At 42.4% G+C, this 22,154-nt stretch overlaps 2 protein-coding genes across 5 annotated transcripts in view; one reads left to right on the top strand and one right to left on the bottom strand.

Annotated features, from left to right (window-relative positions):
- Positions 1–2,147: 2,147 nt before the first annotated feature.
- On the bottom strand, positions 2,148–7,586 carry PIERCE2 (piercer of microtubule wall 2). The gene is made up of 2 exons (XM_008016531.3): positions 7,277–7,586; positions 2,148–2,931 (listed from the first exon to the last, which is right to left on the bottom strand). The coding sequence occupies exons 1-2, from the start codon at positions 7,292–7,294 to the stop codon at positions 2,584–2,586; spliced, it is 366 nt and encodes a 121-aa protein (XP_008014722.2). The 5' UTR covers positions 7,295–7,586; the 3' UTR covers positions 2,148–2,583.
- A 118-nt stretch (positions 7,587–7,704) lies between these two features.
- Positions 7,705–22,154, top strand: part of CCPG1 (cell cycle progression 1) — a 48,582-nt gene continuing 34,132 nt past the window's right edge. Inside the window, exon 1 of one of the 4 annotated variants that reach the window (XM_038009998.2) lies at positions 7,705–7,846. The gene's annotated coding sequence lies outside the window, so the exon portion shown is untranslated. Of the gene's footprint in view, positions 7,847–7,885; positions 8,222–18,336; positions 18,359–22,154 lie in introns of those variants that run through there. The other 3 variants (XM_038010002.2, XM_038009999.2, XM_073012182.1) reach the window with 3 other exon arrangements.

The following is a 22,154-nucleotide window of genomic DNA, read 5'->3' as shown; positions in this document are numbered from 1 at the left end:
CAGAATCTCACTCTGTTGCCCAAGCTGCAGTGCAGTGGTGTGATCTTGGCTCACTGCAACCTCTGCCTCCTGGGTTCAAGCGATTCTCCTGCCGCAGCCTCCCAAGTAGCTGGGACTATAGGTACACGCCACCATACCTGGCTAATTTTTTGTATTTTTAGTAGAGACTGGGTTTCGTCATGTTGGCTAGGCTGGTCTCGACCTCCTGACCTCAAGTGATCCACCCGCCCAAAATGCTGGGATTACAGATGTGAGCCACAGCGCCCGGCCAATCCTGAGAATTTTAGCAACAACAAAAATGACCCAACGGTGCACCACTGCCATAGGTAGGAATTTTACGTTAGTTTCTAGATTCTACATATAAAAAGGTAAATTCACTTGCCATGAATTGGGCACCTACAGTGAAGGGGGAAAATTGTTTGTATGGTTTATACTGCAAAAACAGGCTAATAAACTAAAACGTTATTGCATAATTCACTTGGACATCTTGTGCAGTGCCTCACTATTTGATGTTTTGAGGAAGTGAAAAAAATTAATTTTTCTTGATTGTGCCATTACCAAATTATCAGTTTTGGGGGTAAATGGAAGACATTGATGAGTCTGCAGAGTTTGAGCTGTTTCCTTACATCAAGCAACTTTTATGATTAGAAGATTCAACTTTTATAATCCCCTAATGACTCACAAATTTATTCTTTCTAATTGATGGTAATATCCTGAAATAAAACCAACAGGGGAAAATAACAATGATTTTTTTTTCCAGAAAGATATTCAGACCCAATTATCAACATATGGTTTAAACAGATGGCAGCTGAAATAAATCTGTGTGTGCAGTGGAATCAGAGATTTTAAAGAATTGTATAGCCTGTCACCTACCACTGCTTACACTATGTTAAAGATATATAAAATTAATTGCATTTATAAAAATATACCACATTGTCTCGTATCTTTGTACTTTTATCCATAGTTTCTTCTCCCTAGAATAACCTTCCTTTGATTTAGCTTTATCTTCTCTAGGTCACTTCTCCTGATCTCTCTGGTCTCAATTTGAGCAATTTTGTCTCTGTCTGAAAGGCCTGTGCATACTGCCTACTTTACATTACAAAAATTATCACATATTAATTTGCTAATTTCATTCTCCCAAAATATATATATATTTTTTTGAGACAGAGTTTCGCTCTTGTTGCCCAGGCTGGAGTCCGATGGCGTGATCTCGGCTCACTGCAACCTCTACCTCCCAGGTTCAAGCGATTCTCCTGCCTCAGCCTCCCAAAGTAGCTGGGATTACAGGCACCCGCCACCATGCCCAGCTGATTTTTTTGTATCTTAGTTGAGATGGGGTTTCACCATGTTCACCAGGCTGGTCTTGAACTCCTGACCTCAGGTGATCCACCTGCCCCGGCCTCCCAATGTGCTGGGATTACAGGTGTGAGCCACCACACCTGGCCAATATTGTTAATTAAAACAATAAAAATCACTGTCTTTTATTTCTGTACCTGTATTTGCATAGTACAGTCTGTCATCAGTCAGGGTTCAAAAAATATTTGCTGAATGAATCAATAAATTACAAGTTATCTCTTCCACCAGCCTAGCAGTGGGAACTAACATTATGTTAAAAGTGGGAAATTGGCTGGGCAGCATGGCTCACTCCTGTAATCCCAACACTTCAGGAGGCCAAGGCAGGATGACAGCTTAAGGACAGGAGTTTGAGGTCAGCCTGGGCAACACAGCGAAAACTCCATCTACACACACACACACCCCCCCTATAAATTAGCCGGGGGCATGTTGTTCCTGCCTGTAGTCCCAGCTAGTAGAGGCTGAGGTGGGGGATGGTTTGAGCCCAGGAGTCTAAGGTTGCAATGAACCATGATCATGCCACTGCATTCCAGCTTGGGTGACAAGGTGAAACCCTGTCTCCAAAAATAAAAAATAAAAGTGTGTTGGCCGCGCACAGTGGCTCACGCGTGTAATCTCAGCACTTTGGGAGGCCGAGGCGGGCAGATCACCAGGTCAGGAGATTGAGACCATCCTAGCTAACAGGGTGAAATCCCATCTCTACTAAAAATACAAAAAATTAGCTGGGCATGGTGGCGAGTGCCTGTAATCCCAGCTACTCGGGAGGCTGAGGCAGAAGAATTGCTTGAACCTGGGAGGCGGAGGTTGCAGTGAGCCGAGATCGCACCATTGCACTCCACCCTGGGCAATAGAGTGAGACTCCATCTCAAAGAAAAAAAAAAAAAAACCAAAGTGTGAAATTGTTGGTCAGAATCTTCCTTAAATCATTTTTTTCTTACAGTTCCTGTGTTCCTCTGTCTTGATAAGTAGACTCAATAGATAAGTAAATAAAATATGAAAGGCTTTTGAAGCTTTTGGATTACATGGACTAACACTTTCTACCTTTTATTTTGCTATTTTGAACATATTTTCATTTAAAAAGTCATTGTCATTCAGTTATCAGTTGAAATACTTTAACTTATTTTAAAAATTGATTATAAACTTTTTATCTTAATTAGGTATTCTACCCTTAGATTTAACACTCATTTTTCCCGAGTATATTTTCTTTTCAATATACAAAGGAATGTATTTTCATAGAGTGTGTTGAATATTAGGAAAATCAAGAGTTCTGGTTCTGTCAGGTGCAGTATTTAGAGTGTTATTTTGATAAAATCCAGTTGCTCTGATATGGCTTGAAAATACTTGCTCCTTTGGAGCATATTTGCAGGGGAAAAACTGTGGCATAGGTAGAAATTCACCATAATGACTTGAATTGGTTTTATACATAATCATCTGAGGTTTTGATAGTGAGGTGGCTGTCTGGAGTGTCTTCGGATCCAACATACATGAAAACACAGGATTGCCAGGGTTCACACAAGGAGGCAGTTGTTCAGATTTCATCTCTGTGTCTGAATTTGAAAGTGAAGTACTTTTCTTGTCCTAAAAAACAAACACATAAAATCATTCTCCATTTTAAAGTTCTGAAAAAAATAAAATAAAATTCAGTCCCACCCACTTCCCTTTTTTAGAAATTCTGTTCTCTTGAGGGGATTGAATGTCAGGCCTCTGAGTCCAAGCTAAGCCATCATATCCCCTGTGACCTGCACGTATACATCCACATGGCCTGAAGCAAGTGAAGAACCACAAAAGAAGTGAAAATGGCCTGAAGCAAGTGAAGAATCACAAAAGTGAAAATGGCTGGTTCCTGCCTTAACTGATGACATTACCTTGTGAAATTCACTCTCCTGGCTCAGAACCTCCCCCACTGAGCACCTTGTGACCCCCACCCCTGCCCGCCAGAGAATAACCCCCTTTGACTGTAATTTTCCATTACCAACCGAAATCCTATAAAACGGCCCCACCCCTATCTCCCATCGCGGACTCAGCCCGCCTGCACCCAGGTGATTAAAAAGCTTTATTGCTCACACAAAGCCTGTTTGGTGGTCTCTTCTCTTGACATTGAAGACTACCCTTAAAATCACATACACCTGTACACGGAGTGAACTTGTCAAAAATATGCATAAGGTAGCTTTTTAAACATTCTGTACTACAACTATGAGAATTTATTGAAAAGTCTGTAAATCATAGGGAAAATCTGAAAAGTCATAGTTAGAAGAGGAAGTACAGCTTTATTTTAGAGTGAAAAAGGAACAAGATAAACATCCAGGGTTAACCTGGGTATGTGGGCAGCCATTAAGCAACTAATTACACAGCTAACTGAATAATTACAATTGTGATAACTGCTATGAAGAAAAAAAATACAACATATTAATGAAGACACAATGGGGGTTCTAATCTAGTGCTGGGGGTTAGGGAAAGCCATGCCACTGAAGTACCATTCAATCTAAGATTGACTATAAGGCAAGGAAGTAAAAGATAGAGGTGGGGACAAAGTATGGCAAGTCAAATAAATTAGGGTGAAAATGTCATGAGATCAGAATAGAGAGCCAGGGGTCAGATCTCTCAGGGTTTTGTTGACTGTGTTTAAAATCTGAACCTTTATTGTAAAAGCAAGGGAAAGCTATTGAAGGGTTTTAAGGAGAGGTGTGACATGATGTAATATAATTCTAGTAAAATTACTTTGGCTGTTGTTAGGGCCTGTGTGAATGTGGTGAGGAGCTGCAATAGTCCATGTGAGTAATGATGACAATATATAGTAGGTGGTAGCATGGAGATGGAGCAGATTTGTTTGTTTTGTGTGTTTCTTTTTTGAGACGGAGTCTTGCTCTGTCATCCAGGCTGGACTGCAATGGTGCAATCTTGGCTCACTGCAACCTCCGCCTCCCGGGTTCAAGCAATTCTCCTGCCTGAGCCTCCCAAGTAGCTGGGATTACAGGCATGTACCACCACGCCCAGCTAATTTTGTATTTTTAGTAGAGATGGGGTTTCTCCATGTTAGTCAGGCTGGTCTTGAACTTCCAACCTCAGGTGATCCGCCCGCCTCAGCCTCCCAAAGTGCTGGAATTACAAGTGTGAACCACTGTGCCCAGCCTAATTTTTGTATTTTTAGTAAAGATGGGGTTTCACCATGATGGCTAGGCTGGTCTTGGACTCCTGACCTCAAGTGATCCACCTGCCTCGGCTTCCCAAAATGTTGGGATTACAGGTGTGAGCCACTGCGCCTGGCCAAATGAAATCAATTTTTATCACTATTTTATTTTATTTTTTGAGATGGAGTTTTGCTCTGTCGCCTAGGCTGGAGTGCAGTGGTGTAGTCTCAGCTCATTGTAACCTCTGTGTCCCGGGTTCAAGTGATTCCCCTGCCTCAGCCTCCAGAGTAGCTGGGACTACAGGTGCCTGCCAACACACCTGGCTAATTTTTGTGTTTTTAGTAGAAATGGGGTTTCACCATGTTGGCCAGGCTGTTCTCGAACTCCTGACCTCAGATGATCTGCCTCCCTCGGCTTTCCAAAGCGCTGGGACTGCAGTCATGAGCCACCAGGCCTTACCAGATTTTATTATTTTCTTTTTTGCAGGTTTACCTCAATGTATGATCTTCCAGAATCAGTTCTGAAATTTACAGGTTAATAACACCTTATATTAGCAAATATGGTTTGCTAATATTCACTTAATACTCCTAAGTTTGTAGTTGGCAAAGCTGGAAATAGAACTCAGGTTCACTAAGTGTCATCAATGTTATTCTCATCAGATCTTGCTGTTTATTCTTTTTGATACTGCTTATTAATTTGTTTTAAATATTAACAACACAGATACTGGATAATAGTAAATCATAAGAATCATAAAATTTTGATGGTATCTCAACTGATCAGCTTTTCTCCAATTTTTTAGGTTTCCTCAGCACCGGGGAAAGCTTTATAGGTAGAAGGTGGCGGCCCTGTGACTTGTGGGGAAAAGTACCACTGTAATTTACTTTTATGGGCACCTAAGCAGGTTTCCCAGGGCAACTTGTAGATTTTGTTGTTGTTATTAATACTATCTCCTTCAGTCACTGAGAACTCTTTTTTTTTTTTGAGATGGAGTTTCACTCTTGTTGCCTAGGCTGGAGTGCAATGGCATGATCTTGGCTCACTGCAACCTCCATCTCCCCGGTTCAAGCGATTCTCTTGCCTCAGCCTCCCAGGTAGCTGGGATTATAGGCATGCGTCACCACACCCAGCTAATTTTGTATGTTTAGTAGAGATGGGGTTTCTGCATGTTGGTCAGGCTGGTCTCGAACTCCTGACCTCAGGTGATTCGCCTGCATTGGCCTCCCAAAATACGGGGTCTTAAATGCTGGGATTATAGGCGTGAGCCACAGCGCCCAGCTGAGAACTCTTTTTGTCATCAAATGACCCTCCTTAACTACTGGTTCTAGAATTCCGATCAGCTTTGGCTCAAAACAAATGCAGAAAATGAAATCTAGTCAAAACAGAAGACAAATTAGCTGATAAACTTTGTTGGCATAATTAGTACCGCAAAATCTGGAAAAGTTAAATCTTAAATTAAAATTTTTTTAGATTTCCAGGATAATTCACAAATGTTTATAGATTCTGAAACAAAAGGCCCATTGCTTTATACTTTACATCATAGACAACCACTGCAGTTTTCTTATTTGGGTTTCACCTTCTTCAAACCTGATATTCTTAAAATGTGGAGTTCAAACTGACTACAATTAAGAACGAAACAAACAGCCAATCAAAGGATGAGTTTAAATTATCTGCCACATATGTCAACAACTGTTATTAAATGATAAAAAGGTTAAAATTGTAAATGATTTTTCAGAAGAAATTACATCTTAAAATTGGCCTGTGAAAGTGGCTTGAAAGGCATAAAAATCTACCAGTAGCTGGTATTAGCTTTCTTAGTAATTTAATTTTCAGTTAAAGTTAGAGAAAGCCAGACCACCTTGACTTTTTGAAGTCCTTCGGTATAAATATATACTTAAAAAGATAAATGAAAACAAGTCATTAGTTAATAATGCCCATCGCAGAAGCTGTAATTATAAAATTAAGATTTTTTTGATGTCACTGTTGATGTTAAATATAGTTAATAGAAAAGCAAAAATAAAAAAGGTCTAATTTTGAGGCACTCTTTTGTCTCTGCTCAGGCCCACCATCTTCCTTGCTAATGTTTATGTTTATTATTTATTTTTTCATTTATTGATTTACTTTTACCACAGTTAGGGGACAGAGAATGAAACCTAAACTTTTCATTGCTTCTGTAAAGAGTGAATATAAATGTAAGATATCTTTCGCTCTTGTTGCCCTGGCTGCAGTTCAGTGGCGCAGTCTCGTCTCACTGCAACCTCTGCCTCCCAGGTTCAAGCGATTCTCCTGCCTCAGCCTCCCAAGTAGCTAGGATTACAGGCGCGCGCCATCTCTCCCGGCTAATTTTTTGTATTTAGTAGAGACGGAGTTTCATCATGTAGGTCCGGCTGGTCTCGAACTCCTAACCTCAGGTGATCCACCCGCCTCGGCCTCCCAAATTACTAGGATTGCAGGCGTGAGCCCCGCGCCCGGTCACCATATTCCTTTTTTAAAACAACTCCCTTCTTTGACAAAGTACAAGTATACAATTAACAAAGTACGTTTTTCTTGTTCAAAACTATCACTAACAGTTTGCAGTAGGGTATGAGTGCATACAATCCCGATGGTCTTTACACCTTTAGGGGCTATTCGGACTTAAGGAAACGTGCATTTACATGTGTAAATGTAAAAGCTCAGTAGCTGCCTTGTAAAGTGTTTTTCGGGGTTGTGGGGTTGGGATTGGTAGGAGTAGGTGGTGCCTCAAATTATACCAACGAATACCAACATTCCCAAACATCTATCCCTCTGCCTAAACTCACCCAGTCGCGGTCTGTCATTTTCGCTATTTTCTTTGTTAATTTTTTCGGCAAAGTCAGTTTGCATGCAGTAGATGGCAAGAAAGCCGGTGAACGCCTAGGGACGTGGCGTTTTAACCGCACCCAATTAAAGCAGCAAATAGAAGATGAGTAGCTGGGTGGATCAGTATGTGTAAACCTATCCGTTTAATCCGGGGAGTTGTTTTCCCGGTGAAACCACGAATCCTTTCTGGAGGTTGCAACTCGTATCCATAGCAACTGGAAGTGGTCGCCGGCTCCCGGATGTTGTGGGGATCTGCGGCCGCCCGGCCCAGCTTCCTGCAGCCGCCCGGCGGCGCCCTGCGCTCCTCTTCGGGAGTGGTAGTTCTTCTCTTCACCGGTGCATGGCAGGAGGCGCAAGCGGGACTACGCGTCACGGCATGCACTGCGGCCCCCAGCGGGTCACCGCCTGTGGGCTGCAGACGCCTGCGAGCAGGTTGTTGTTTTTATAAGAGGCGTCATTGGCGCCCGAGCTGTGACCGCCGCCACTGGGGCAGCCAGCACAATTGGGCGGAGGTGGCGTTGCCCCTTCAGGTACTGTACTAGGCGGGCTTAGACCCCGGGAGGGGGTTTGTGCCGACTGTCTGAGTCCCTGGCCGACACCCTCGGCTCAGTAGAGGAGCAGCGGCGTGGTCCGCCTCCTAGGCTGGGACTGCTCGGGCGGGGACTTGACGCCTGGCGTCAGCGGCCGCACGGGCGACCTCCTCGGGCCGTGCGCGAGTCCACAGTCCCGGAGGCCCGAGCTGGCCCCTGGGGCATCCGGTCCGGTGGTCTTGCAGCCTCCAAACCCCGTGTGCTATACTGAGCTGCGCGCCAACTGTGGGAGAGCGGACAGCCTGGGGCACCCTCCTTCCTTCACTGGGCAGGCTCTGAGGTGCTGGTCGGTCTGGACTGATGAAAATCCATATGGTAAGATGTTATGTGCGTCACCCTGCCGGGTTTAATGCCAGCCTGTCTTTTGATGACGTTTGAGCCCCCGTGATGTCAGGAATAGAAAGATTAAATATTAAATAATGCCCGGCTACTTCCGCTGGCACGCCAGCCTGATGATGATCAAATACCTCTCCCTTCTCCAACTCACTGGCCTCCTTTAGCTTTGGTCTTCCTAACCGATTTGTCCTCATTAGCAGCTGCCTCATGCAGTGCCTTGTACGCGTTATGTTTAGCACTATTGGGAGCACCAAGTAAGGTATTTTGTTGAGTGGTGAGATGTGTACTGGTCTGCTCTACTTTTATTGAAAAACACAGTGGGGCATTCTTGTAGCTAGAATAGCTAACTATAGTACTAAGAATTTTAGATGTGCCTCCTCCAGTCTACAGGATAGTGCTTGAAATGTCGCTATTAAAGCATCATATCTTTTAAGATTAGAATCTTATTGGCCCCCACACGTCTCGGGGTATTTATCACACACACCCAATGTGAATGGTTTACTATTGTTTTCTGAGCTCAGGTCATATAGCAGAAGATGGAGATGGTGAGGGTATTATTTTTATTCATAATTTTTTTTTTTTTTTTTTTTTTTTTGAGACGGGGTTTCGCTCTTGTTGCCCAGGCTGGAGTGCAGTGGCGCAATCTCGGCTCACTGCAACCTCTGCCTTCCGGTTTCAAGCGATTCTCCTGCCTCAACCTCCCGAGTATCTGGGATTACAGGTGCCCGCCACCACGCCTGGCTAATTTTTGTATTTTTAGTTGAGACGGGGGTCTAACCATGTTGGCCAGGCTGGTCTCGAACTCCTGACCTCGTGATCCGCCCGCTTCGGCCTCCCAAAGTGCTGGGATTACAGGCGTGAACCCCCGCGCCCAGCCTTAATTCGTAATTTTTAACCTTTTACGCTAAGGATGGAATTTCAATCAAAAAAGGTATTAAAAATCAGCCCAAATACAATTTAAAGGTGTGGGAAATACTTGTTCTTATATGAAAACCATTTAGAAAATAGTGTAATTGCAATTTTGTAAACCATGGAACAAAAAGTGAACATAATTCTTTTAGAAATGACTTAAAGGGCCCAGAGCGGTGGCTCACGCCTGTAATCCCAGCACTTTGGGAGGCCCATACAGGTGGATCACCTGAGGTCAGGAGTTCGAGACCAGCCTGGACAACAAGGTGAAAACCTGTCTCTACTAAAAATACAAAAATTAGCTGGGCGTGGTGGCATGCGCCTGTAATCCCAGCTACTTGGGAGGCTGAGGCAGGAGAATTACTTGAACCCGGAGGTGGAGGTTGCAGTGAGCCAAGATCTGGCCACTGCACTCCAATCTGGGTGACACAGCGAGACTATCTCAAAAAAAAAAAAAAACTAAAAACCAAAAAAAAAAAAAAAAAAACAGAAAAAAAACAAAGGATATTCACAGTTACGAAAGTGTAGATAGTGAAACTAGAAATGATTTTTCTTGTACTTTCCTGTACTTTTCAAGTTTTCTGTAGAAAAAACTTTTAAAAAAGGATGCAAGTATTAACAGCACTTTGAGAGTCTGTATATCATTTTTTTCACTTTCTAGTGGAAAGCACCCCCCTTATGCAAAAAAAAAAAAAAAAAAAAAAAAAAGCAGCAATTCCAGTTGTGGACTCTGTGAACATTACTTTAAAAAGAAAATAAGGGCCTAGTGTGGTGGCTTATGCCTATAATCCCAGGACTTTGGGAAGCCAAGGCAGGCAGATCACTTGAGGTCAGGACTTCAAGACCAGCCTGGCCAACATGGCAAAACCCTGTCTCGACTAAAAATACAAAAATTAGCCGGGCGTGGTGGCGGGTGCCTGTAATCCCAGCTATTTGGGAGGCTGAGGCAGGAGAATCACTTGAACCTGGGAGGCAGAAGTTGCAGTGAGCCGAGATCATGCCACTGCACTCTAGCCTGGGTGACAGAATGAGACTATCTCAAAAAAACCAAATAAGCAATAACAGTAAAAAACACAGGCAAAGTCCCTGTTGTTACATCTGCAGACTATATTAATTTAAGCGTAAATTATTTGGAGAGTAGGGACAATAAATGAATTAGTTGGACTGGAAGAAAATAACAGATCTGACAATTAGTAGCATTTGTAGATCTCATTTTATTTTTTGGAGAAGATGTCTTGCTCTGTCACCTAGTCTGGAGTGCAGTGGCCTGGACACGACTTACTGCAGTCTTGTGGGCTCAAGTGATCCTCCCAACCCAGCCTCCCAAATAGCTGGGGCCACAGGCACATGTCTCCAGGCCTAGGTCTGAGACAGAATCCTGCTCTATTATATGGTAGCTCAGCCTTGGCTCACTGCAACCTCTGCCTCCTAGTAACTGGGATTACAGTGTGATTCAAGCTGGGTTCAAGCATGATTCTTGTGCCTTAGCCTCCGAGTAGCTGGGATTACAGACATGTGACACCATGCCCCTCTAATTTTTTTTTTTTTTGAGACGGAGTTTCGCTCTTGTTGCGTAGGCTGGAGTGCTATGGCAAGATCTTAGCTCACCGCAACCTCCGCCCCCGGGGTTCAAGGGATTCTCCCGTCTCAACTTCCTGAGTAGCTGGGATTACAGGCATGCACCACCACGCCCGGCTAATTTTGTATTTTTTAGTAGAGACAGAGTTTTTCCATGTTGTGTCAAGCTGGTCTCGAACTCCCGACCTCAGGTGGTCCACCCACCTCGGCCTCCCAAAGTCCTGGGATTACAGGTGTGAACCACCACCCCGACCTAATTTTTGTATTTTTAGTAGAGACTGGATTTTGCCATGTTGGCCAGGCTGGTTGTGAACTCCTGGCCTCAAGTGATCTGTCCGCCTTGGCCTCCGAAAGTGCTGGGATTACAGGTGTGAGCCGCTGTACCCGGCCTAATTTTTAAATTTTTTTCTTTTTTTTTCTTTGAGGTGGAGTCTCGCTCTGTCACCCAGGTGGGAGCACAGTGGCGTGATCTCAGCTCACTGTAACCTCCGCCTCCCAGGTTCAAGCAATTCTCTTGGCATCAGTGTCCCGAGTAGCTGAGATTACAGGCACACACCACCATGCCTGGCTAATTTTTGTATTTTTAGTAGAGGTTGGATTTCACCATGATGGCCAGGATGGTCTCGATCTCCTGAACTCGTGATCCAGTTGCCTGGGCCTCCCAAAGTGCTGGGATTACAGGCGTGAGCCACCGCGCCCGGCCCTAATTTTAAAATGTTATGTAGAAGCAGGGTCTTGCTATGTTGCCCCAGGCTGGTCTCTGAACTCCTGGGTTCAAGCAATTTTCCTGCCTTAGCCTCCCAGGGTTGGATACAGGCATGAGAACTCCATGTCTGGCCTATGCATCCCATCTTTTGATCTGGTTTCTTTTTACCTTGTACAGTGAAATCAGAGGCAAAAGTGCTTAGCTTTTCTTCACTTAAGGCTGGACAATCTTAACCTTGTTAACATTGAATCACTTTGAGTACCATGTTTTATATGTTTGATATTTTGGCTTATGTCTGTTTTTGTTTTGTTTTTTGTTATGGTTATATTGGATATGGACTGGTAAACAGTGTAATCAATCATTAGTCTACATTTTGTTTTCTGTTGTAAAGGGCTACATTGTTCTTCCATATTAATATACAGTACATTTTTTTTGCTACTATCTGCCTCTTAAAAATTAAGGGGGTTTACCTTAACGCCAAGTGTCAGCTGACACTTGATTAAAAAAAAATCTATTCAAGTGTTTTAGAAAAAACACTTTTAACACTGTTGTTTTTCAGGTCACGGTGTTCATACTTTATTTTCTTAGGTTGCCTTCTTTGGAGCTTGCCTACTCCAAATGTCAATTTCTTTTCAATATTTTTTTATCTTATAATTTTGTATATTCTGTGTACTGAGTTGGCTCAATATGTTATTAGGCTTTGGGTCTATTCACAGGGCATAAGAAAAATTCAAAATTGATTAACGTGTCTGATTTACTAACTCCTTCCACAGTATTGTTGTATGGGTTGTATAATTATATTCTTATTCAAGATAAAGACTTTAAAAAATTAGGTGTATATGAACTGCTAAAATCATGGAAGTAGTCGTTTTTGAACATGTTAAGAACATGAACACAGCAGCAAGGCCTGTGAAGCCCAAGGCACTTTAAACAAAAAATGCAGACTCATCTAACAATGCAGAACTGCTGGAGGCTGAATTATGTTTGTTTCTTTGTGGTGAAGATGAGGAAGTTGCAGTACTGTCAGTGATAAAGGATTACATTTTCACACATTTCCTTCCTGACGGTTCCATAATTTTAACTAGGCTAAAAACACTTGGTTTCAAAGGTCATTTGCAATGTATTGCACCAGATAAACTTGGCCATACTTTCTCTCAATTTGAGTTCTAAGATGAAATTCAGCCCTATAATATGGGAAGGATTGCAATTAAGTGATGAATAAAGGGATTTTTTCCCCTAAAGGGCATTTAATGTGTGGAAAGCTCTTTAAGGGCCTATATAATTACCTGAGGAAGTATTAGAAAATAAGAAGTGTGAGTTAAGTTTTTTTTTTCTGTCATCACAGGAAGCCTGAAATCTTTTTTTTTTTTTTTCAGTACTTATCCAAATCACTATTCTTTTAAAGTCTTACAAAATCTTACTTCTGGTTCATATTGCCAGCATGTTGAAATGTAAAAAGAGCATTGGGTTGGAAATCAGAGGCTTTTTAATGATGTTGAGCAAGTGATTATTTATAATTTTCTGTTCATTTTCCTTTGGAATTTGTAAATAATAGCAAGCTGCCTTTATCGGGGTATTTGTGATGATGAAATCAGATATGAAAATGAAATTGCTTTGTAAGTCGTGGAGTTATCTACTCAGGTGAAGTATTATTGTACTGCATAAGTACATTTACATGAAGCACTTATATATTTGAAGTGTGATGATGGGATAAATACTTTTTGACTGGGAAGTTTGATGAAGAAAAAAAGTCAGGTGGGGTATTCATTTGGTTTCTTGGTAGAACTTGGTGGCTTTTTCCAGACTGAAGGAAACCTGGCTCCTCTCCTGACTGACTTTGCACTCTGTTGCATTGAATGTCCCGAAACTGCAGTGTACTTCTGTGATTGAGCTTTTAATTTTGGTTTTGATTTGTTTTAATCTCACTTCTATAAGTGTAAGAAATGTCATCAGTCTAGTTTGACAATAGGAAGTAGCTATTGTTTTTAATACTCTCAAATGGATTTTTTTTTTTTTTTTTCTTTTTGAGACGAGTCTTGCTCTGTCGCCCAGGCTGGAGTGCAGTGGCGTGATCTAGGCTCACTGCAAGCTCTGCCTCCCGGGTTCACACCATTCTCCTGCCTCAGCCTCCCGAGTAACTGGGACTACAGGCTCCCGCCACCACGCCCGGCTAATTTTTTGTATTTTTAGTAGAGACGGGGTTTCACCGTGTTAGCCAGGATGGTCTTGATCTCCTGATCTCGTGATCCGCCCGCCTCAGCCTCCCAAAGTGCTGGGATTACAGGCGTGAACCACCGCGCCCGGCCTCTCAAATGGATCTTTAAGTTGATTTCTTGAACAGTGAGACTACATTGAATATTAAATCTCAGGTCCTCTGAGAGATGCATTTTATGTTTAAAACATTGGTCTTGAGCCAAAGAAGTAATGGAGTTTAGATTTTTCCTTCTGGGGAAGTTATCCCTGGCCACTAGAGGATCTGACCCTTGAGATTAACTTCAGGTTAGGTTGATATATAGAATATTTATAATAAAGAAAAAATATTTTAGAAACAAATACATATTGGCCGGGTGTGGTGGCTCAAATATTTTATTATAGCTAAAAATAAGCTATAATAAAGACATTAAAAAATACAATTGGAGCTATTTATCAAAACTTTGAACTTAATACTAATAAATAAAGTAACTCAAGGGAAAAAGTAAGTAGTGTAAGCTACCATTAGGCAAATTATGCTGAGAAGCATAGTAAATGCTGTAGATTCAAGGGAAGATGAAATCAGTGTATGTCAGAAACAGTGATCTAGGAAAATTTCGTGGGAGAAGACAGCTTTAAATACAGCAATCAGAATTTAGGAAGAAAAGCATTTCAGGAAGTGAAGACATGGAGTTAGGGTTGTCCATTTTGTGTTCAGAAGACAGCAAGTAAATTACTTGGGCTAGATGAGGAGGAAAGCTAATCAGATTAGTTGCAAGTTACATTAGAACCAGATAGTGGGAGCTTTTCAGTGTCACACTAAGGAGTGTGTCTTTATTGTACAGAATACTTACTCTTAAGGTTGGGGAGACTCTTTGAGTGGGAAGAAAAAAAAATTTTAGCACTGGGTATAAATGTATGTAATCTGTAGTCTCTTTTGTCTTTGCCTCTATGTTTATAGGGTAGTAGTGTTTTTTTGTTTTTGTTTTTTGTTTTTAAGACGGAGTTCTTGTTGCCCAGGCTGGAGTGCAATGGCGTGATCTTGGCTCACTGCAACCTCTGCCTCCCGGTTCAAGCGATTCTCCTGCCTCAGCCTCCTGAGTAGCTGGGATTACAGGCATGCACCACCACACCTGGCTAATTTTTGTATTTTTAGTAGAGACAGAGTTTCGCCATGTTGGCCAGGCTAGTCTTGAACTCCTGACCTCAGGTGATTCGCCTGCCTTGGCCTCCCAAAGTGCTGGGATTACATGCATAAGCCACTGCACCCGGCAGTAGTGTGTTTTTAGGGAGGGACAGGGAAGGTTGAAAAATGGCACTATAGAAAGCTGTTGCATACCACAGTAATTAAAACAGCGTTGTAGTGGTTCAGGAATAGAAAATAGATCAGCGAAACAGAATGGAGAACACAGAAATGGATTAATAAATGTGTGGGACTTTATATGACAAAAGGTGGCATTTCAAATTATAGAAAAAGTATGGAATATTCAATATTTGGTTTAATTTTCACTTCACACCAAAAGAAAAAAAAATCTAAATGCATGAATTAAACAGCTAAATGTAAAAGCCAAAAACTCTGGAAGTATTAGTAGAAAATATAGGAGAATAATTTTATAATCTCAGGAGCAGGAAAAGCTTTCTAAAACAAGATACGAAATCTAGATATTATAAAGGACACCCTGTTTTCCAGCCTCTACATTGACTGTATAAAATTTGAAACATAATAGAAGATACTTTAAAAATGTTTGAAGCATGCTAGAACATTAATTCGTGACCCAACTTGAAAAGAACTACAAATCAGTAATGATAATCCGATAGGAAAGTGAACACATGAATATAGATGCTTCACAGAAAAGGAGATGAGGATAGCCAGTCAACACAAGATGCACAGCCCCACTGAAGTCTTCTGGGCAGTGCAGATTAAGGAATTCATTATTTTGCTCATGAGATGAGCAGAAATTAAAGATGGTTGTTACTCTGTTGGTGGGATTGTGGAGAAATAGATATTTCATATGTTGTTGGCAGCAGCTTTGTACTACCTTTGGGAGAGCAATTTAGCAATATCTATAGTTTTAGTTGTTTTTTGAGATGGAGTTTCACTGGAGTGCGCCTGGCCTTATTTATTTATTTTTGAGATGGAATCTGGCTCTGTAACCCAGAACTTAGTGCAGTGGTGTGATCTCGGCTCACTGCAACCCCTGCCTCCCAGCCTCAAGTGATTCTCCTGCCTCAGCCTCCCAAGTAGCTAGGATTACAGGCACGTACTACCAGGCCTGGCTAACTTTTGTATTTTAGTAGAGATGGGGTTTCACCATGTTGGTCAGGCTGATCTTGAACTCCTGACCTCATGATCCACCCACTTCAGCTGGGATTATAGGTGTGACTCAACGCCCTGGCCTTTTTGTTTGTTTGTTTGTTTGTTTTGAGACAGAGTCTTGCTTTGTTGTCCAGGCTGGAGTGCAGTGGTGTTACCTCGCCTCACTGCAACCTCCGCTTTCTGGGTTCAAGCAGTTCTCGTGCCTCAGCCTCCCAAGTAGCTGGGATTACAGGCTCCTGCCACCATGCCTAGCTAATTTTTTTGTATTTTTAGTAGAGACGCCAGGCTGGTCTCAAGTGATCCTCCCAAAGTGCTGGGATTACAGGTGTGAGCTACCATGCCTGGCTAATTTGTTGTATTTTTAATAGAGATGGGGCTTCACCATGTTTCCCAGGCTGGTCTCAAACTTGTGAGTTCAAGCAATTTGCCCAGCTCTGCCTCCCAAAGTATTGGAATTACAGGCATAAGCCACTGGGACTGACCTGTGGCTTTTCATGGAGTTCTTAGAACGTCAGTTGTCTGTGCTGTTGGGCTTTCTACTTTATCTACCTTTTGGAATGTCTTCACTTTCCAGTCCCTTTTACCTAGATAATTTGAATTACTCTCTGAAGGCTCCACCTGTTTCTCATGAGTTACAGACATCTGCTTCTTAAGGATCTGTTTTATCAGTTTCATTTTGATTTTTTAGATATTAATTCAGTTTGATTGACGGAGTCTTTGCTGTGTCACCCAGGCTGGAGTGCAGTGGCACAATCTTGGCTCACTGGGTTCAAGCGCTTCTTCTGCCTCAGCCTCCTGAGTAGTTGGGACTATAGGTGCCCACCACCAGGCCCGGCTAATTTTTTTTTTTTTGTATTTGTAGTAGAGACGGGGTTTCACCATGTTGTCCAGGCTGGTCTCGAGCTCCTGACCTCAGGTGATCCACCTGCCTCAGCCTCCCAAAATGCTGGGATTACAGGCATGTGCCACTATGCTCAGCCTTTTCTTTTCTTTTTTTTTTTTAAACAGAGTTTCTTGCTCTTGTTGCATAGGCTGGAGTACAATGGCTCCATCTTGGTTCACTGAAACCTCCACCTCCCGGGTTAAGGTGATTCTCCTGCCTCAGCCACCCAAGTAGCTGGGATTACACGTGCGCGCCACCACTCCCGAGTGATTTTTTGTATTTAGTAGAGACAGGGTTTCACGATATTGGTCAAGCTGGTCTCGAACTCCTGACCTTAGGTGATCCACCTGCCTCGGCCTCCCAAAATGCTGGGATTAGAGGCATGAGCTACTATGCCCGGCCTAACAGTTGGTCTTTTTAATATTTAGCTTATCTCTAGGTGTTTCATTCCATATAACTAAATCTCAGTTGTGTTCAGGCACAAAAAAGATGGAGAACTACTCATTCATTCTTCACAACTGTTTTCAGGACCTCAAGGAGGCCTTCCCTAACCATCCTATTTAACATTCCAGTTCTTGCACCATCCCCACCCCTACTCTGCCCTCACTTTTTTCTCCATGGCACTGGGCACCAGCTGGCTAACTCTGTCTTTAAAAAGTACTTTTCTTCATGGGAGGTTTTTCTTTTTTTTTTTTTTTTTTCTTTCTTTCAGTCCTGTATCTTTAGGACTTAGAAGAGTTCATGGCACATAGTAGGTACTCAATAATCATATGTTGAATGAATAAATACAGTTTCATGTTCCAGCTGAGGATAGGTTCATTTGATATATTTCCATAGGTTTATTAGACAAAAAGACTTTCAGAAAGTTTTCATGCCTGGCACAGTGGTTCACACCTGTAATCCCAGCACTTTGGGAGGCTGAGGCAGGCAGATCACGAGGTCAAGAGATCGAGACCATCCTGGCCAACATGGTGAAACCCATCTCTACTAAAAGTACAAAAATTAGCTGGGCATGGTGGTGCGTGCCTGTAATCCCAGCTACTTAGGAGGCTGAGGCAGGATAATGTCTTGAACCTGGGAAGTAGAGGTTGCAGTGAGCCGAGATCACACCATTGCACTGTAGCCTGGAGACAGAGTGAGACTTCGTCTCAAAAAAAAAAAAAAAAAGTTTTCATTAGTTGGGATCTTGTATCCTCTTCCCTTTCTCAAGTGATGTGTTTTGAAGCGGACATTTTCATATCCTTTGGCGGAGGTGAAAGATCCAGACCTTTTGAAAAGCATTTTAGAAATACGTTCTTAAAAGCACTCCAAACTGACTCTCTTATCTTTGGTCACATGACAGTACAGCTGCACTTTGGGGTCTTTGCCTATATCCTATTGGTTGCCTCACTTCGGAATTGTAGACGTGTGAGAGAATAATGCTCCCATTCTTCTCCATCTTGTCTAGTTCTAGAAGATATGGTGATGGAAACCTCACCTTTTTCATAGTAAAATGTAGCTACTCAGGAATGATGAGGGGCACCGTCATATCAGGTAATACTCTTTCCAGTTACATTTTATGAGGTAAAATTGATATTGTTGTTTGGTTATTCTTACAGATTTTGACAGCCTCCACCAAAGTGTTTTAAAATGACTTATTTAGTCTATAACTCTTCCCTGACTTCAGTCTCCGGCCACCTACTTGATGTTTCCTCTTGGATGTGATAATAACAATCTCAGATTTAAAAAACTCCAAATCAATTTACTGATTTTCTCTTCTTCCTTTTTCTTTTTTTCCAAGATGAGAGTCTTGTTCTGTCTCCTAGGCTAGAGTGCAGCGGCGTGGTCGCGGCTCACTGCAACCTCCGCCTCCTGGGTTTGGGCAATTCTCCTGCCTCAGCCTCCCGAGTAGCTGGGACTATAGGCATCCACCATACCACCTGGCCAATTTCTGTATTTTTAGTAGAGACAGGGTTTCACCATGTTGGCCAGGCTGGTCGTGAACTCCTAACCTCAAGTGATCCGCCCACCTCGGCCTCCTAAAGTGCTGGAATTGGATTATCACAGTAGCTACGCAAATGAACTTCTTGCTTCTGCCTTTGCTCCCCCACAATTCTGTCCCAATAGGTAGCCAGAGTGATCTTTTATTCGTTTTCTCAAAACCCATCTGTGACTTTTAGTTTTCACTCAGAGTAAAAAGCTAAAATGCTTTTTAAAAGGAATCTTAGAATCTGTAAGCCCTACTCAATCTGTCCCCTTGCCCACCCTATTATCTTGTGTTTAATCTTGTCTTCCTCTCTCCTGCTAGGTCATCCACACAGGCCTCCTTGCTATTTCTCAAAGGTAGAGCTTTGATCTCAACTTTATACCTCCTACTCATTTGGTCTTAAATGCTCTTCCTCCAGTTAACTGTATATAATGGCGCCTCACCCATTCAAATCTTTGCTCACATATACTTTAGCAATGAAGCTTCCGCTGACCACCCTTTTTAGAATTAAACTTCTCTATTCCAGCATAAATCTATGCCAGAATAAATCTCTTCAAATATTTTACAGGGTTTGACTCTTTTTGTCGACATAAGTCTAAGGTTTTTGACCTGAATGTGTGGTGACTCTTGCTTATAATGGCCATATTGTTTTTGGCTACTGCAATTCTGTGAGTTAGCAGAAATAGGAGGAGCAGCAAGAAGATAATTTCAGTATTGTAGCTGTTGTGTGTTAAACACTTTGAGAAACCTGCAAGTGGACATCAAAAGCAATTGGAAATACATGACTGGAGATCGAGTTAAAATAAACTACTCTGAGGAATAAAAGGAAGCCTGAGCCTAAACAGAACTTCAGGTTTATTGTCTTCACAAAATATTCTTTGTTTTATAACTGTATGATTTCTTAGCCTTTGTAGCTGTCCTATATTCTGCTTATTTCTAAATTATTAGTAAAGCTCTTAAAATGGGGGGAGGGTTTATACATTTACCAATGGTCAGAATAATGGGAGAGGAGGCTCATGGACTTCTCCAGAATTTTGAGTTCTTTTTTTTTTTTTTTGGAGGTGTAGTCTCGCTCTGTTGCCTAGGCTGGAGTGCAGTGGCATGATCTTGGCTCACTGCAGCCTCCTCCTCCTGGTTTCAAGCGATTCTTCTGATTCAGGCTCCCTAGTAGCTGAGACTACAGGCGCGCATCAGCATGCCCGACTAATTTTTGTGTTTTTAGTAGATATGGTGTTTCACTATATGGCCAGGTTAGTCTCAAACTCCTGACCTCGTGATCTGCCCGCCTCTGCCTCCCAAAGTGCTGGGATTACAGGCGTGAGCCACTGCACCCAGCCTAATTTTGAGTTCTGTAAAGAACAATTAACTGCACTATCCCCCAGACGTGGTTACCTTTCTTGTTTATTGATTGCTTAATATGTATTTAGCATTCACTCAGTATGTGTTGGGAATACATTATAGGCTGGTAAACAAGCAATTACAGCACAATGTTCTGTATTACGTGCTAGATGCAGAAAATAATAGAGTCTTAGGGATGGGGTCAAGGGATGGTTTTCAAAGGAAGTGAACCATTAGCTGAGATAAGCACAGGAGTTCAGGTGTTGGTTAAGGGTTGGGCGACTGATCAGAACGTATAAAGCCCTGGAGTAAAGACAAAGCCAAGCATTTTGAGGGGAACTGAGAAGGTTGGGCAAAGAGGGAATGAATTAAAAGAGATGAGAGCTAGAGATAAAAGACTTGATATTCAAGGCTTGGGGCATTATCTTGAAGAAAATCTTAACGTTTTAAAGGAATGACATAATGAGATTAACATTTTAAGATCTGTAGCTATAATGGGGAGGTTCAAACTGCCAGGGGGCTTTCATATTCATTGTGTCTAGGATGGGGCTTAAAAAGTTATTATTTTTTTTCTTGCTTTGATTGTAGTATGTGCCCAACATTTTGAGAACAGCTGAATTAATAGGGTTCTTTAGGAAGCCTGTTAATTTTGCTTATCTAAATTGTCATGGTGGTGTTAGGGCCAGCGGGAAATCTTTTTTTCTCATTTGGGCTGGATGGTGTTACCAAAATACCAGGGGTTTGGTCTAGGTCCTGCTGCTTGCCGCTCAGCAAGCCAATCACAGAGATGAGTATTGCCAGAGAAGAAGGCTTTAATTGGGTGCTGCAGCCAAGGAGATGGGAGATCAGTCTCAAATCCGTCTCTGACTGACTGAAATTAGAGGTTTATATAGCAGAGAAGAAATGTAACCATGTGTGGGCAAACAGGAATTAGAGAGGGGTGAGAAAGAGAAGTTGGTCAACAGGCAGCAGGTGGTCAGTTAAGCAATCATGCAGGGTCTGGCTTCTCATTGTCATCTGTTAAGTAAGCTTCAGCTTCTTGATCCTATCTAGGAGGCCTTATGGTTTGTTTCCTAAGAAAGGAGCTTAGATAACACAAATAGAACTTTCTCAAGTTTTAAGACAGAGGATCAATTTCTGTATTTGTTCAAAGAAACCATAAAAGTTCTGTGGGATAACTGGCTGGTTTCAATGTTATCTTTCCCTCAAGGAAGTAAACAAAGCATTAAACTGGGGCCTGATTGAAGTGGGCTTTTTGATTTGAGAAATTCAAGTATGGTAAGTTCTCCCAAGTCAGTAATATATTTTACTTTTTTTTGAAATCTGTTTGTTAGAAGATGGGATCAGGCAAAGGGAAGGAGGGAAGCTTTCACACAGTTGAGAAAGAATGCTTTTTAGGCTTCAGGCAGTTTTCTTTCTTTTTTTTTTTTTTTTGAGATGGTGTCTCGCTCTGTTGCCCAGGCTGGAGTGCAGTGGCGCGATCTCGGCTCACTGCAAGCTCTGCCTCCCAGGTTCACGCCATTCTCCTGCCTCAGCCTCCCCAGTAGCTGGGACTACAGGCACCTACCACCACGCCTGGCTAATTTTTTGTATTTTTAGTAGAGATGGGTTTCACCGTGTTAGCCAGGATGGTCTCCATCTCCTGACCTCGTGATCCGCCCGCCTCGGCCTCCCAAAGTGCTGGGATTACAGGCTTGAGCCACCGCGCCCGGTGGCTTCAGCCAGTTTTCTTATCACAAAGCCCTCACCTACTTCTTGTTTCATATAGAATTTTTCCAGTTACCCAGTCACTTAAACTGGAAACCTGGGAGCTATCCTACACTTTCGCCCTTCTACAGTTGGTTATTCAGTCCTTTAATAAAATAATCTTTAGGCTGGGTGCAGTGGCTCACGCCTGTAATCCCAGCACTTTGTGAGGCTGAGATGGGTGGATCACTTGAGCCCAGGAATTCGAGACCAGCCTACCAAACTAGCAAGTCCCCGACTCTTAAAAGGAAATTAGCTGGGCAGGGTGGCACATATCTA

The sequence above is a fragment of the Chlorocebus sabaeus genome, chromosome 26 (genome assembly GCF_047675955.1).
Source record: "Chlorocebus sabaeus isolate Y175 chromosome 26, mChlSab1.0.hap1, whole genome shotgun sequence".
NCBI classification, from domain to species: Eukaryota; Metazoa; Chordata; class Mammalia; order Primates; family Cercopithecidae; genus Chlorocebus; species Chlorocebus sabaeus.
Note: the sequence above shows the minus strand (reverse complement) of the source record. Positions and strands in the feature narration are given on the sequence as shown.